Source organism: Curcuma longa, chromosome 9 (assembly GCF_044706935.1).
Source record: "Curcuma longa cultivar G26 ecotype Majalengka, Jawa Barat chromosome 9, ITB_CL_G26_1.1, whole genome shotgun sequence".
Lineage (NCBI taxonomy): Eukaryota > Viridiplantae > Streptophyta > Magnoliopsida > Zingiberales > Zingiberaceae > Curcuma > Curcuma longa.
Genome location: NC_133869.1, coordinates 8,476,872 through 8,493,735, shown reverse-complemented (window position 1 = coordinate 8,493,735; position 16,864 = coordinate 8,476,872). Strand labels below are relative to the sequence as shown.

At 34.9% G+C, this 16,864-nt stretch overlaps 2 protein-coding genes across 3 annotated transcripts; one reads left to right on the top strand and one right to left on the bottom strand.

Annotated features, from left to right (window-relative positions):
- The first annotated feature begins 2,835 nt into the window (after positions 1–2,835).
- LOC141835027 (uncharacterized) lies at positions 2,836–8,020 on the top strand. Its single transcript, XM_074722449.1, has 4 exons — positions 2,836–3,074; positions 3,154–3,273; positions 3,377–3,607; positions 7,105–8,020. Exons 1-4 carry the CDS (start codon positions 2,859–2,861, stop codon positions 7,561–7,563), a joined length of 1,026 nt encoding a protein of 341 aa, XP_074578550.1. The 5' UTR covers positions 2,836–2,858; the 3' UTR covers positions 7,564–8,020.
- Positions 8,021–8,614: 594 nt separating this feature from the next.
- On the bottom strand, positions 8,615–15,646 carry LOC141835178 (uncharacterized protein At1g76660-like). Of its 2 annotated transcripts, none has more exons than XM_074722609.1 (3): positions 15,391–15,646; positions 9,197–10,397; positions 8,615–8,983 (listed from the first exon to the last, which is right to left on the bottom strand). In XM_074722609.1, the coding sequence occupies exons 1-3, from the start codon at positions 15,517–15,519 to the stop codon at positions 8,775–8,777; spliced, it is 1,539 nt and encodes a 512-aa protein (XP_074578710.1). In that variant the 5' UTR covers positions 15,520–15,646; the 3' UTR covers positions 8,615–8,774. The 2 variants fall into 2 exon arrangements, with proteins under 2 accessions (XP_074578710.1, XP_074578711.1); XM_074722610.1 differs by having other exon boundaries at positions 9,197–10,394.
- Between the last annotated feature and the right edge of the window lie 1,218 nt (positions 15,647–16,864).

The following is a 16,864-nucleotide window of genomic DNA, read 5'->3' as shown; positions in this document are numbered from 1 at the left end:
TATTGAAGAACATAAGTATACATTTTTTTATATTTTTTTATTCAATAAAAATGTTAAATTTTTTATTAGGAATAAAAATAATTTTAAAAAAAAAGATATTTTGAATAATAAATTATTTAATTTTTTCTAAGTAAATAATGTAATGAATCGATCTCATTATTTTGAAAATAAAACTTCCAACTTAGAGGAAGAGGAGCTTGTGGATGAAGAGGAGCTTCTACCTAATCTAGCCGAGCTTGTCAATGGAGGTGAATGCGGAATGGATGATAGCACTCTCCTAACTCGAACAAATGCTTATGGATGATGGTGATCGTCGGAGATGGAGGTGCCTCTCCTAAATCAGATGAGGGCTTGGTTGGAGGTGGAGAAGGAGGAGGAAGAAGAACCCTTGCGTTCTAATTCAATTTGGAATTCGATCCTCTCATACATCTGGGTTGGAGCTTTTATATGACCCCTTTGAGCCGCCCCCGTGCCATGGCTATGCTAGTTAGCACCGTTAGTCTATGTTGACCCCTAGAGTGGAGTTTGTAGCCTCCAATCGAGCTTCTAGAGTGGGACACGGCTAGGCCATATCAGGGGACACGATTAGACCGTGTTCCCTGCTGTTGTGTGCCTCGAGCTCCTATTTTGACTCTCAGTTGACACTCTCTTTGATCCCCTATAAGGTAAAATTCAAATCTTAAAAATTAATACTCTAAATGTAGGAAAATTACAATGAAGTTCCAAATTCCCTTTACTCATAAAATATGATAAGAATGACACTTAAGCACATGAGAGGATTAAAACGTCAACTATAAGAGCTAAAATAATATATTAAAATGGTTATTATCACTCTGCAAGGTGTTTATTCTTTCTTTCTACTACTACATTTTATTGTGGAGTGTTTAAATATGTTAACTATCGCCTTATCTTACAATCTTGTAGATACTTCATAAATTATATAAAGTATATTCACCTTCATTGTCAGTATGTAGACATATAGGTTTCTGATTGAACTCTCTAAACTTACTTAGTGTTTTTGATTTCTTCTTTATAAGATATATCCATACGCACTTTGAGAAGTCATCGATGAAAGTTATCATATATAGAAACCACTAATGGATAGTTGCTTCACATGTCCAAACACATCTGAGTGGACCAACTCAAGAAATTTCTTTTCTTTGTACTTAGAGTCTTCAAATGACAACTGATGTGCTTTCGCATATTGGCATCCAACACATATTATATCCTCTCCAACATCTAGTTGAGGAAGACCCTTGAACATTATTTGTTCATCATTATTTTTAGCTTATGATAACTCAGATGTTCTAGGCGTGCATATCCTAAATTGGTTATCTAAGTTCTTCTAGTCTTGTTCACATAAGTCATTTGAGTTGATATCACATAAACAAACTCCAACTTTCATCTCTCCATGAATGGTATGCTCAAACTTTCATCCCTCCATGAATGGTATGCTTGTTGACTCTAAATTTTGATAAACTTTCACATCCTTTGGCCCGAACACAATATAGTTTCATGAGGATGTTAGTTGTGACACAGATATCAGGTTTTTTTCATCTCAGGTGTGTGAAACAATTCTCCAACTCTACTTGCTTCGAATTGAATTAGAGCACCACCATCGTCTTACCAACAAGAGTTATGGTAACTTTGAATTATTTGCCATGATAATAACCCGCTTCCTTTTATACTCTAACATGCCAAATATATGTATTTTTAACTCCTATCATGTGGTTAGGACATCCAAAATCCAATCATCACTATAGTTGATAATCACTTTCCATGATGAATGTTTGCTCTTCCTCTAATTTACCCTACTAAAAAACACCCTTTAATGATCGGATTTTCTGTCGTTAAAAGGTCAATTCTCATCGTTAAAGCTCATTAATGACGGTACTAAATACGATAGGTAGTTGTTGCTAAAAGGCCCCATTAGGAAACGATTAGTGACGGGAAAAAAGTATTGTCGTTAAGAGTTATTAATGACGGTATTGTATATCGTCGTTATTGATAGTAACAATGGATTTAATCAAAATTTCACATTGAAAATACATAGAAAAGATCATGGATTTATAAGATGAAAGATATCTCCATTGATACGAGACCTTTTGAGTTGAGTCCAAAAATAAACCCATAAGGACTTAGGCTCAAAGTGGACAATATCATACTATTGTGGAGATATTTTGATTCCATCGATACAAACAAGTGGTATCAGAGTTTGAACCCGGACCACGGGAAGAATGGTAGGGGGCTCTCAGTATGGGGAGTTTGAACCCGACCACGAGGATAATGGTAGGGGGCTCTCAGTATGGACCATGAGAATTGTTGGGATACAATCAAAGTCTCACATTGGAAATACATGGAAAAAATCATATTGGGATACAATCAAAGTCTCATATTGAAAATACATGAAAAAGATCATAAATTTATAAGATTAAAGATATGAGACCTTTTGGTTTAAGTTTACAAATAAAATTATAAAAGTTTAGATCTAAAATGGATAATATCAATTATTATAGGTGTTTATTTAGTCTTTATATAGGTATTTTTCATCATTATTACCTATACACAATTCACTTTTTCATACCTATCAAAATATTAATTAAAGATGAAATGTATATATTTTCTATAAATATATTAATGAATACTATAATTAGAGAGTACAAATAATTAAATTATCTTTTTATTTGATAAAATTAATTCTATAATACACCGTAATTAAACATTAACTCGTAAATACTTATACGGAAATACCTCACCGGTATCCGTAGCCCCGCGAGCCCCTTATAAAGGTAAATACTACTTCGACATAATAACAAAATAACTAAAAAACAAAAAGCATCGGCATAGCTCGCAGACTGATGAGCGAAAGAAAGGGGGATGACGACCACGGCGGCGCGGACGCACAGACGCTGGTGGAGGCCGCGCTCGAGGTCTTGAACATGGCCAATCCGTTTGAGAAGGCTCGTCTCGGTGAAGCCTTCGCCGTCCGGTGGCTACAAGGCTCGATCTGTATCCCCTATCGCGACGAAGGTCCTCCTTCCCCCGTCCCCGACCGACCCGCCCGGCTCTCAACCGTAATCTTCACCATTCTTTCACTTTTTCATTGTTCCTCCAAATCAAGAAACTAACAGACAGGTTTCTGCGTACTCGCAGATGAAGCTGGTGTCTCCCAGCACGATGCCGAAACTCGGCAAAGCAGGAAGCCTTCAAAGCCGGCAAGCTATTGTACACAGCCTCGCCCACACGGAAAGCTGGGCCATCGATCTTTCCTGGGTCAATTTTGTTTTGATTGCGACTGCCTGCAATATGTTTGTCATTATGTCTCTTACATCTCCAGCTCAACCTTTCGCCTGTGTTCTTCCCTTCTCGATCCCAGGATATTATTGCTCGATTTGGGAGGCTGGAGGCGATGCCCAGGGAATTCTTTACAGACTTTGTAAAGATAGCCCGAGATGAAGGCCGACACTTCACACTGCTTGCCGCGAGGCTGGAGGAGCTCGGGACGTACTATGGAGCTCTCCCTGCGCATGATGGCCTCTGGGACTCTGCGTTGGAGACCTCCAAAAGCCTGCTGGCTCGTCTCGCTGTGGAGCACTGCGTGCACGAGGTTTGTGTCCTTGTGTTTTATTTTACTTTTATATTTTCTACGTTATCAATCATCATTGGGATTCATAATTTGTCATTTAATGGAGTGTTTTTGAGCTTCATAATTGCAGACTTTAAATACATATTGATACAGAGATGTTAATGACCTTGATATTGTTATCGTAGTAACCTGAATCCTCATCCAACATCCCATAGAGAACAGCTGTTTCAACCATTATGAATTCTTAGATTCTGATATGTCGTAATGTGAATGATAGCGAATTTAATTTCAATCATTTAGATGGACTGTATTCAAATAGGCATTTGCATGGGTTAGGTAAATTTTTTAAGTGTCTAGCACTTGTCAAGACTTCTGGAAGGAAAACACTAGGAAGATGCAGAAGAATTATGAGCTCAACTAGTGAGTGATGGTCTAAACGTTCGTGTTTTTGCTCCTCAAAACTTATCATAATTCCAATGTTCCAGGTTGCAAGTTTTTTATTTCTAGGTACACATTATTCTTTATTTCTAGGTACACATAATTCCAATGTTCCAGGTTGCAAGTTTTTTATTTCTAGGTACACATTATTCTTTATTTCTAGGTACACATAATTCCAATGTTCCAGGTTGCAACTTATAGTTTTTTGTATTCATTTAGTTTGTTTTACATTATTTTTTGTATGAATATTTGCTCGATTGCATATTTCTCCAGAACTCCTTATACATGCTCAAACTTAACCCTTTCAGATTTTCCCTTTTTCTTAAAGTTGATATCTGTTAAGCAAAATTTACTTCAATTAGTTTATTTGTGCCTTCTGTTTGTTTTTGACAAATTAAATGAGAACCTTGAGCATTACAGAAGCCGTATTATAGTTTTGAATTTGACTAGAGATGTAACTCATAAATTAATAGGAACCTTGGCCATTACTTGATGGGGGTATGTTATGGTATTTTCACTTGCGTTATTATGCATGAAAAGAATAACATGACAAATAAAAAAGAACCTTTAAGGGATTGAATTCAATAATGCATGTAAAAGTGTGACTATCATGTTGAATCTTTCACTTTGTTGAGATAGCCAATATTGGTATTGTAAATTTTTTGTTACATGCTGTATCAAAGTGACTGCAAATAGAAATCCAAGATTGATCTTGTTGATTACATAGATCTATATGGTGCCTTACTAGTGCTACATTAATATGGTACATTTGGTATGATGGGCCAACATTTTGACCTTTTAAATTTCCTAAAAATAATTCATGTTTAGATTGACTAAATATGCATAATAATAGAGCATATGTGAGCTTTAGATATTAAATAATTAAACTCTCATGCTTTGATTATCATGACTTTATACATAAAGACTAGCTAGTATGAATTAACAATAACTTGTTTGTAGAAGTTAGTTGAGCAATTGGATTAGTGTCAAATAAGTTGAACACATCAGCCCAATACACATGTAACTGATAACTTGTGTTTACCATATGTGCAAGGATCTCTATCCATATGAAATACCTGAGTTGACATAGTATATCTATGGAGAATCATGAGTACGTTTTTAATGAAATACCTAGACTAAATTTTGAAGGAACACAATTAGGACCACAAGTAACAAAGTGAATTAAGGAAAAAGGTGCATAAGGGCATTCTATGACTCGTCTAGGGATTGAAAATTGAATGCATTTACCTACTTAACATGACTCATACTAAAGACTAGACTCAATAGAGTTAGGAATCATCTGCTATAGACTTTGCAAGCTAGGATGGAGCAACCAACTGAGTATTTGGAGTGAAAAGCTAACCACTAAAACTTATAAATATATAGCCATTGTTAGCGTTTCTACAATCCTTGAGACTCACGTCTTGTACTAGTTGCCCTTCCAATCCATGTGAAAGGCTACTAAATTATTTACTAATCAAGTTTTTTTTTCACAAATACTAATTTAACAAAAAGTTAGGTAACATAGAGGAGTGAAGAAAGTGGCCAAGATTGGATAGGAGTAACATGACTAATGTGGTTTGTTGATGAGAGGCAAGGGTAATATTAATAGGATAAGATGTTGTAAGTCTAAAGCAAAGAGACATATTACCAGACATTTGCTTAAGAAACTCTTGGGTTTAGAATATAATTTTCAACCTAGAGCTATGATATTTAAACTTGAGTACGAGTATCCAACATGGATACCGATACAAGTGTTTGACATGACTCTCTCTAAATTTTTTACACATGGATATCTAGTGGCCACTTGAAATGTGAGTCCAAGTGTTGATATCTGTCAATTGTATGGAAAGGGCAAAATTTTTAAAATCCAACTAGAGCTAGAGACTTGCATCATACTAAGTTCTAGAAATACCTTCAAGAGCTAATGACATTATGGAATAAGCTAAGATGGTGCAATCTAAGTAGCTTGAAGTACACATTTTGATATTCCTCAACTTATATATGGAGGGGTTATTACCAAGAAGACCATCAAGAGAATTTCTAGGACCGAACTTAGGTAGAATGGATGAAGAACTTGCCATTTTTAACAATTGAAAGGGTTTACTGCCCCATAAAATGAGAGACCCTAAGATAAAGGGATGATTTCAAATAGGAGATGATGAGAAATTGATCTCAAGTAGTCCTATAGATGGATTGACTTATACAAATATGTCTCAGATCTTCGAAGAGGTTAGAACTAGTCTAATGCAAATTTAGAGCAACTTATAGCCTCAAGCTATAAAGACGAGTGCCTAGGAGATGATGATCACGAGATGAACTGATCACAACAATAGAAGGATTCAAATCTGTTGATGTATATGCTGAAATTAAAGAAGAAGATTTTTATGATCCAAACTCTGGATAATAAGGCAAGTTGTTGGAATTGGAGAGGAGATTTGAGATGAAGAATGATTGGAGCAACTAATGATTGAAGACAAACCTTGGATATGCTCCTCCAAACAAAAAATCTCTAGGACAAGATTGACAAGTACTTGAAATTTTCTTGCACATATCATAGTTAGGAATCATGCATTTGGAGAAGATAAGCAATGTGGGAGAAAACTCAATTGAAGAACAAAACATTAGTACTATGTTAAAGTTAATTGGCTAACCACTTAGCCTAAGGGCACATTTACTTAGATGGATGGTAAAGAGGGAGAATCAATTACAAGGGCGAATGGATAGGAGAGAAGAGGGAGAATAGAGCCTAATAGTGTAAGAGGATCTACATAGCCGACTCCACCTAGTGGGATAATGTTCGGTTGTTGTTGTAAAGCAGTCATTCATCCTAGGCCATCAAAAATCTTATTTTAATAGATTCTGTTCATATGTTTTTATCACGTTGGAAACAATTTTATTTCTTTTAGACTTAAGCTGTGCCCCTTGTATTCCCTGCAAATGTTCATTCAAAATTTTAGATTCTCTCACTGGAGAATGTCAAAGGACCCATGAATTTGTCAATTTAACTGTACTAAAATTTATAGTTTTAAATCTTAGGATATCAACAATATCTGTTTCATCTATATTATTTAATGCAGGCTAGAGGACTTGATGTCCTTCCTACTACCATCTCTCGATTCCGAAATGGAGGGGATGAGAGAACCGCAAATTTGCTGGAAACTGTGGTGTATCCAGAAGAAATAACACACTGTGCTGCTGGTGTTAAATGGTTCAGATACTTGTGCCTTAGGGAAGCAAGCAAACATCATGGTTCAGAGACCATTTGTGGATATGTTGAACATGAGCAACCCATGGTGGGACAAAGCATTCCCTACCGGCAAGAAGCTGATAAGGAGGATGGTGAGATAAAACACCTGGAACAAGATGTCGGAAGCTCTCTAAAAATAAGCCATGATGAACAAGAGTTAGTAATCCAACGTTTTCATGCCACTGTCCGTGAACACTTTCGGGGGCCACTTAAGCCCCCTTTCAATGTCGAAGCAAGGAAAGCTGCTGGCTTTGGACCTGACTGGTACGAGCCCTTGGCATCAAAATAGGGGGGTGGATAAGTGATTCTTTCCCCTCTTTTCAGTTCATCCATTTCTGCTTCACTGGTTCAAATCATTCCAGTGTATCACAATCAAATTCAAATCAGTTATCAGTTTTGCTTGTTGGTGTTTGGTACATCTGAAGTTTCGACTAGAAATATTTATTAATAAATGTGATTTGAATGGAGTGGAAGACAGATAAACAAGACAACCTGAGCGAACTCTTGGTCACTGACAGCTAAATTCTACTGGCCATAAGAGAGACTGCGAGACAAGTACCCACAAGAGTGGAATGCACTCACTGGTTTTGTATAACTCCATTTATCTAACAAGTCTTGACTGATTAAGAAAACAGGTGATTGAAATTCTCCATCTGCCATGTTTCAAACCCATACCAGGGGATGAACTGATAGGTTCCTGATTGTTTTTTTTTTTTTCTTCATTGTATCGAATTTAATACCAATGCTATTCAATGTTTAGAAACTGATCAGGGAGGTTATAAATGGTCATTTTGTGAGTCAGTTTTTTCTGTTATACTGGCGTGATTGAGTTTCTGGAATGAATTGATCTCCAATTTCCGGATATATAAAGTTAAGGGGTTAAACATATATAAAAGATGTATACGAACTTACAAATGATTGCATTGCTATTCTAATGGCAACTATCTGATTGAATTGTTAGGATTAGTTCGGATAGATGGTCAGGTAGCTGGTGTTGATAGTGTTTGTTCATATAAATAAAATATTTCTACTCTCGTTAATAGTTAATAAGGTTGTACAACATAAGTTATGTAGTGAAAATAAAAGCATAAGAAATCAATATATACCAATTGCTAACGTGAAAAAGTAATATAGTTCAAAACCCTCAAGCACTTCGAGTTGAAATGTACTTGACGGGAATTATATTAATCAAATGCGAATCTACCATTGTTTGGACTGCAAAGTATGGCATTAAAATAGAGATTATCTTGTCTATTTTATCCATAGAAGCACAAGCAACAGGCAAAAACAGTTCGTTTAATAAATGCCAAAGGCTAAATCAGTAGAACTAATGTCTTCATCTTAATCACCATTTGGCTACAGGATGGGAATCATAAGAAATCATTGATAACCATCTTACAGGACCTACAAGAGTCATGAACTGAATCAGCAGACAAAAATTTCCATGTGGCCTAAACATATGATAACAAAGAAACTTAACAATCCTCCTTAGAAGATCAGCTAATTCAGCATGTCGTGCCAGGTCAGTATGGCATTGGTTTCTCTCAAACTTCTAGCTCTTCTATAATCAACTTCTGCATCAGAGAATGACTGTGCTCGCTTATAAAGCTGTTCATCTGCTGGCGCGCTACACTTTCTTCCTTCACCACCATCTGTGTCATCATAAACTAAAGGAGAGGTATCTTCTGAATGTTTGTTTAGCTTAGGACCTGGATAACATGAATAACAATGGTTTATGAGACAATCTGACAGAAAAGGGTGCCAATGTGTTTCATGTGTTCTACATATAGGCATCATTTGAATAGAGCGTTATCCTCAACCATATAATAAATAAGATATTCTCATGAATGAAAGCAAGCATGGGGGAAAAACAAAAAGCAGGGTTCTTATCATTAGATCAACTTCAAAGTGATTGAGCTTACCTGCTTGCATCCTTCTGTGGTCAGATTCACAATCAACTCCACCTTCAAGCTGAACTATCAGTTGCTTTGAGCTTATAGGATCAAGTGAGTTGGAGACCTTTTTATCGCGGTCATCACATCCATTAGCAGGGCAGTGCTTATTTCCAGTTTGACTATTTGCAAACAAAGACATGGTAAAGGACTCTTCTAAAGAATCTGATACCTCAACATTATGTTGTGTGGTGATGATTTCATCCGCACTGAATCCAAATGATGCTCTGTAAGCTTCAATCTCTTCTATATCCTGTTTGCAAGCTTTACTGTGTCTGTTTCCACTGCTGGAATAAGCATCTGCTTCCTTGGAAACACTAAGTCTCCCACCAGTGTGAGCAACCGTTTGCAGTGCCTGGTCCAAGTGAAACTGCGCAGATGTTGCAGGATAGAAAAAGCTGGAGTCTGGGCACAGAATAAAATTTCTGGTTGTAGCTGAATTATGTCCAAACAACTTTGATGCCCCATTTCTGAAACATGGTGAGTCCTGTGCAGATGCAGAAGCAGAAGCATCCCACTGTCTGGGAGTACCACTCTCAGGGAAAGGAGATGATAGACCAGTTCGTGGAGTTCCAGAGGCAGGTGATATAAGACTACTAGAAGGACTTCCAGGATAAATTGGATAATCTGCTTGGAGATAACTTCCAACACAATAATTAGATGACAAATAAGGCACTCCATTCTCTTTCACGGCACTTCTAATATCCAGAGATGAGTGAAGAAACCGTGCAAAAGGAACATCTGGGGATGATGGAGTTGTAAGGTGAGCAAGTTCAGGTGGAGGGGTCAATGGCGCAGTTGAAGGTTCTGTCGTAAATGTAGAGAACACAGGAGGTGAGACCAATTGAGTTTCATGAGCATATGGGCCAGTTGCAAACATGGTTAATGATGGTCCTCCAGGAGAATTAGCTGACATTGACGAGAAACAATTTGGTGATTGGGCTGTGGAAGGGAGTTGAGAGTTTGTGAAAGAAGCTGGAGATGAAGGTGGGGCAAGAATAGATAAGTTCAGAGTTGTATTTTCATTGGAGATTCCAGCAGACTGATGGCCATTTATACGACTAGATGATGCATTCACATCTGGAATTTGGGATGCTGGAACTATTCGTTTGCCTCTCTTTTGTGGCCCAAAACATGTCAATCCACAGAAGCAACCTCCCCACCTACTCTGCTGGTGCAAAAAGCATGTATTAGTTAGCTATTATAAATAATTATTCAATCTGCAGGCCCATGATGCAACAAACTTTTAAGTCGAGTGGGTAGGCATGCAAAATAAAAAATACCTCAAGGTGCCTAAAAATGTAACAATTTATAAAGACTCAATTCTAGCCCTAATTTCTTTGTTCAGTCCTTTGTGCTCTTCATGGACTGTGAAAAATGAATGAAGAAAAGACAATTTGAACTTGTGTTGGTATTTTATAAATTACGCAATCGGTAGCATGTTGCATCAAGCATGATTCAGGAGATAATCCACATTAAAGCCATACCTATGTAATATTCAAGGCATAGCTTCATTAGTTGTTAGTGATGAATGATGGCCCTTGAACCTGAGAGTGGATATCACGAGAGCTACATAGGTTTTCTCTACTCTGTCCACTCTCGAGTTATCAAAGGTCCCAAGACCAACTGTGAAATAAGTTTGATCAAAATGCTAAAAGCCATATTCATTTAAGTTCATCTGATAAATTGGAAGATGGTAACCAACAGTAAAAAACCAAGATCTTCTCTTTGCACAAAAAATTACGAGAATCAAAACTTTTCCTATTAACTTTGATTAATTATACTATGTGAGAACTGCCTTCAAACTTATGATTACTGTTGATAACATCAACACAAGCTATGCTGAAGTTAGAATAAAGTAGACTGACATACATCTGTAAGTGTGATATTTAGGCATGTTCGTACATAGCTCAAACAACTGAGTGCAATCTAGCATTGGTAGCATGATAGTTGCTGGTAACTCATACAAACCATGTCAGAACACTAAAATCAATTTAAATAGATACTTGCATTTTAACATTTCAAGCCTGTGGGACAGAACAGAAGGTTGGGCCCAAGAAACTAAGCTAATAAGACATCCAATCTTTTGCAGGATTTTAATTGGTACCATAACTACAACAGTTATCAGAATAGTGAACAAAGGATATTTTAATGACCATGCATTTAGATTGCAATTCAGTTCCTAAATTGATAATTTGTCCACAGGCTATCCTAAATCTGATGAAGCTATTCCTATCAGATTTATACTCGAACCATAAATATTAGCCAATATGCACCAACGCAGTTGATTTGAAACTAAACAACCACACTGACAGTTTGGTATCTATTTTTCTCTAACAAATACTACAGCAAGAGATACATGCCACTGTTGAACTGCTTCATTTGATGTGTGCAGTAATATCATTCCCTTCACAGTTTTCAATCAATGGAGGAAACTGTCATTCTAGGATAGGGGCACAATGACGCAGCAGATTCAACTTACTCATATGGCAAAGAGTAGATCTAACAAGTTGTGTAAACTTAAGTTGGGTTTGAAAATGTAAGCTCATTAATTCATAATAGCTAAGCTTTTGTTCAGCAAGACAAGGTATTAAATTAGCCCAATGGTTAGCGAAATCACTATCAATATACGATCCGTAGTTGCATCAAATTCTACGACCAGTGAAATTGAAACCATTAAGGAAAAGATTAAAATAAAAATAATAATTTCATATATGAGATAACAAATAGTGTTCCATCATAATAAAAATATATATTATATTTCATCAAATATCATATAATTAATAAATAAATATTAAAAATAATAAGTATTATAGCTAAGTAAGATTAATAATACATTAAATGTTATCACAATATTAGCAATGACATACTATTATTATTATAAAGTTAACAACATCGTATTATTGTTATAATTTGATAAAATCATACTTTAGAACTATTAGATAATAATAGTGTGGGAAACAATGATTTCATAACCATATATAGGCTGAAACTATTCTAAAAATTATGGAATATGATAGTGTAGCTAGTTTGTTTATAACTCTTAGAAAAATTTATTAGAATCTTTTAGGGTTTTTATTAGAAAAATATGTTATTTTATGAAATAATAAGTCATGTTACCAATGTATAAAAAGGATTAGAATCTCATGCATTAGATAAGTTTGGAGTTATGTAATTTTTCAATTTTTAACATGGTATCAGAGCCGGAACTTGGCAATTCCATCTTAATACTAGTTGTCCTTTAGTTCATCATCATCCCCTCAAACTTCAGCACCGCCCTCATCCACGAATCATTCACACTTTGATATATAGTTTGATTCCTTCTCTCTTTATTCTCTCTTTACAAATAATAAGTAAATTCTCTCCTCTTTCTTTCTTTTGTATTCTATATCTTATCATACTCTACCCTCTCTTTATCTAATCATAATTTTAATTCATGCTACATGCATAATTGAAACCATAGTTTCACTTTCAAATAAAGTGGTTGGGGTGTGAAGGCATTGAGGCATGTCACAAGAAGCCTTCCCTAGTGTTGGCGACCTACACAAAGGAGATGGTGTGGCAAGAAGTTTTCTTTATTGTGGACAACTCCTCTAGGTAAACCTTCTACTCTTCTTTCTCATCCTCCTATTCTTCTTTCCCCGCCTCATCATCACAAACACCTACATACTTTGTTGACACGACCAAATTGGCACAAACCTATTTTATTTTGACTAAGGGTTGAACCTTTAGCATGAAATGAATGAGATTTTAACCCTTGAATCTTTCATGTATTTTCTAGTGGAATCTAAGTAATTCCTTCAAACTTCAACTTCTTTTAAACTTCTCTGATGATCTTTGTGAGATACATAATTTCTTAGGAAAAGCATTTGCAAAGACCGATCCAACTCAGGAGGTCAACATAGGCATTATGTGATTGTGATCTATATTGCTACTAGCCAATCTTGATAACCATGATTAGTCCCTCCTATCTGTAACTTAAATTAAATGGTGATTAAAAAAATATGTTTTATATTCCATCACTTCATGCCAACCATCCAAATAAATCTCTACATAAAGTGCAATTTATTTAGACATTCCATGAAATAGTAGACAGGGCAAATAAAGCAGACAGAAGATGTGAACCAATCATATGAGTTTTGCTAGGGAGCTATTCAAACTATAACCAACAAACAACCCTATCAGTATCTAAAATAAAACTGAATTTCACCATTCAAATTTTAATTTTCTGGATAAATTCAGTCATCACCATTCATTGAAAAAGTTGGCTATAAAACTGGTCTTCAATATGAATGAGGAAACAAAACCCTGAGCAAGAAGAAATTGGAAATGAGTGAGAAAGGAGAATGACTTGCCAATCTGATGGTCCTATACATATTTCATAAAGTGCATATTTATTCAATTTGTTCCCAATCTTCAATATGCTCCTTCAATAGACTAACTTGATATATTATTTGAAAAAATTGATTAATTGAACAGTCAAAAGTGACGTTCGTTTCAGTCTCATGTTATAACAATCTTAAGGAAGATTTAAGTTCATGAAAGACTTTAGACAACGAAGCATGATTCATCTTACTATATAATCATCATTTGTGCTACAATGAGGTTACTGATGAAAGACCGGACATCAAAATGTAAACATGACTTAATATCAGAATATTTGGAAACTCATATTGAAACAAAAAAAATTGTCAAACCAGCTTAACATCACCCCGAAGTAAGTCTAATGAATAGCTAATCCAAAACCGTGCAGAATTAGATCAGTTCCTCATTTATGTCAACTGCAAGTTGTACTTATAGAGACGCATTGGTTAGGTGAAAGAAATGTAGATCTATTTTGTTTTACCAAGTGGTATGCCATAGACCTTCCCGATATCAAGGATGTTGTCTCCTGCATTTCCAATTAAGCATTAAACTCCAATTACCCTGTCTTTATATGTTATAACCATATTATGACAAAAACAGTTATTGTAGTAGGTAAGCATGATCATTTTTACAACCGAAAAAGGTAGAAATCAGAACATGAACTTTCAACAATGTGATCTCGGCATTCTCAATAGAAATTAGAAACCAACCAAAATTCTTGTTTATTTTACCTGCATTTAGAGATTCACCATTTATTTCACACAAGAGTAATATACTAATTAACAGTTATTTTCTTTGGAAAATTATGAAATAAAAGAAATAAGATGGTATTAGCTTATCATATCAAAATATAATAATTTCAAAAATCAGAAGATATATAATGTTCAAATTGATCATAGGATGCATAAAGAAGCCACAAATGTTAGTTGTAAAACAGGTATAGAATTTCTTCACTCTAATCAAGTATAGAATTCCTTTTGATGCACATTAAGACTTCATCTACAAGGCTGCAGATCTGATCAATGAACTAGAGGTAAATCTAGATGATTGAAACAAAGTATAGAATGTCTTTTTGCATTTGTCACCAGATAAGTACATAAATTGCTTATAAAGGTTGATTGTATGTCAATAGCTATCAGTTATAGACGAAAAGTTGTGTATATAAATTCATACCATCATCTTGATTTTCCATAACAAAAGAGATAACATAATGAAAGGTTGAAACCAAAGCATGGTTGAGCTATTTGACATGCAAGAGCAACAAAAATAAATACTTATTTTCCACGAAAGAACATCTTTGTGGATGCATTATTAGTGTCTTAGCTTAAAATATCGATATAATGCAGAGAAGCTAAAAGATCTCTACTAGGTGAAAACAGTTAAATTCTCACTTCCTAGAACTTAAAAAAAAAACTTTCTCCAACTGTGACTGATCAATATAGTCAATATCTTAAATTCCGCAGAAAACAGCACTCCAAATTTTCCTTTATCTACAGGTCATAAATAGAAATCAACAGAAACTAGTTCTGATCTGCAACAGAACAGAACAAGCAGCATTTAAGTGCAATACTCTTGCGAACTAAAGATCAGCATGCTGTATATCTAAGCACTAGATCAGAACCCCCAAAGAACCCCCCTCACACACACACACACACACACGCACATTCCCTAGCACTGCAATTACTTCAAATCTATCTAGATCTAAATGTACTGTACGTCAAACATGGCCCTTCGAAGAAGAAGAAGCCGTAGCAAAGCTGGATAAAGAGAGTGGAGAAAGCAAAGATGCATAGTCATACCCTCTCCTGAGGAAGGAGCCTAGGTTCCACGGACATAATGTCAGTGGCCTCCACGGCATTAATCGACTCCGCAGGACTCTCGCCTACGTCCCTGATGCTTCCAGGGCCGCCATTGCTATTTTCCGCCATACCACCGCCGTCACTGCTACTGCCTCCCCTTCAATTCTCCGTCTGCGAATCGCGCTGGATCTCCTCTGTGCAGAAGACGCCAGCTGGGCTACGGATGGAGGAGAGGATAAGGATTAAACAAGAAATAGAAAAGAGAAATGGATCGGAGAGCGATGCCCGCTTGCTGCTACTTCTGCTTCTGCTTCTGCTTTGCTTGGGTTTTTGTTCTGGTCCAAACCGAGAAGACGAGCAAACGTGGGTCCAGTCACCGCCTCCTGCTGTCGCTGGGTAGCTTTAGTTTGGTCCAGTCACTGTCCGGTATATTATCTCTATGAGTAAAGTACAGGAAAGAGAATACGAGGGTGATAAGTATTCATTCTTTTTAAATATATATTGTTTGGATAAATTAAAAATAAACAATGAATCCCATGACAAAAGGTAAACAATAAAGTGTTTCTTTAAATCGAATTAATCAATTAAATCAAATTAATTGATTAAATTGATCGAAGTTAAAAATTCAATTAGATTAATTTAAAATTTTAATGTTTTAAAAAAATATTAATTATTTTGATTAAATTGATTCAATCTTGATTTTAAAAATTTAGATTCAATTAAATCGAATTCCACTATATTCCAATCTTCGAAATTGAAATTTTAAAATTTTTAATTTCATAATTCGTGTTTAAATCATTCGATCAATTTAATTATTAATTGATTATTTACCCCTAATTCATTATACTTAGGGACGTTTAAAGTTTACAGATTTTAAACATCTAGACTCTTTCATTAAAAGTACCTTCGAGATTTTTTAAAGTTAGATTTAATATATATATATATATATATATATATATATATATATATATATATATATATATATATATTTATTTATTTATTTATTTATTTATTTATTTATTTATATTTATGAATGATAAATATATATAATTAAAATGCACTAAATATACATGTCATAACTGTTTATTTCTGATAATAAAATATTTATATTTAGTGGTAGAATTATTCGTTGTTATTCGATCGTTAAATTCATTTAACCATAGATTTATGACAAAAAAAAAGTCACACAATCCTAAATCATATCACAAATAATATCTAAACAATATATATAAAATAATATCTATGATACAAATCATATCCAAATTTTAATACAATTTATATCCATGATATAAATTATATCCAAATAATTGAGACACATATCCTTATACTCAAAAATCAAATATATAGCATCATCATTCAATCTTATCATTCAATCTTGCATCAAGTATAATAGATTATTAAATAAAATAAACACATGATATAATATTGGAATAATACATAAATAATGAAGTTACACAAATAATAAAGTTAATGT

Coding starts and splice junctions, on each gene's coding strand:
- LOC141835027 (XM_074722449.1), top strand. CDS start 2,859: ATGAGCGAAAGAAAGGGGGATGACGACCACGGCGGCGCGGACGCACAG. Junction 3,075..3,153: donor GACCCGCCCGGCTCTCAACC/GTAATCTTCACC, acceptor GCGTACTCGCAG/ATGAAGCTGGTGTCTCCCAG. Junction 3,274..3,376: donor GGGCCATCGATCTTTCCTGG/GTCAATTTTGTT, acceptor TCTCGATCCCAG/GATATTATTGCTCGATTTGG.
- LOC141835178 (XM_074722609.1), bottom strand. CDS start 15,519: ATGGCGGAAAATAGCAATGGCGGCCCTGGAAGCATCAGGGACGTAGGC. Junction 10,398..15,390: donor GGCTCCTTCCTCAGGAGAGG/GTATGACTATGC, acceptor TTTTTGCACCAG/CAGAGTAGGTGGGGAGGTTG. Junction 8,984..9,196: donor CCACAGAAGGATGCAAGCAG/GTAAGCTCAATC, acceptor CATGTTATCCAG/GTCCTAAGCTAAACAAACAT.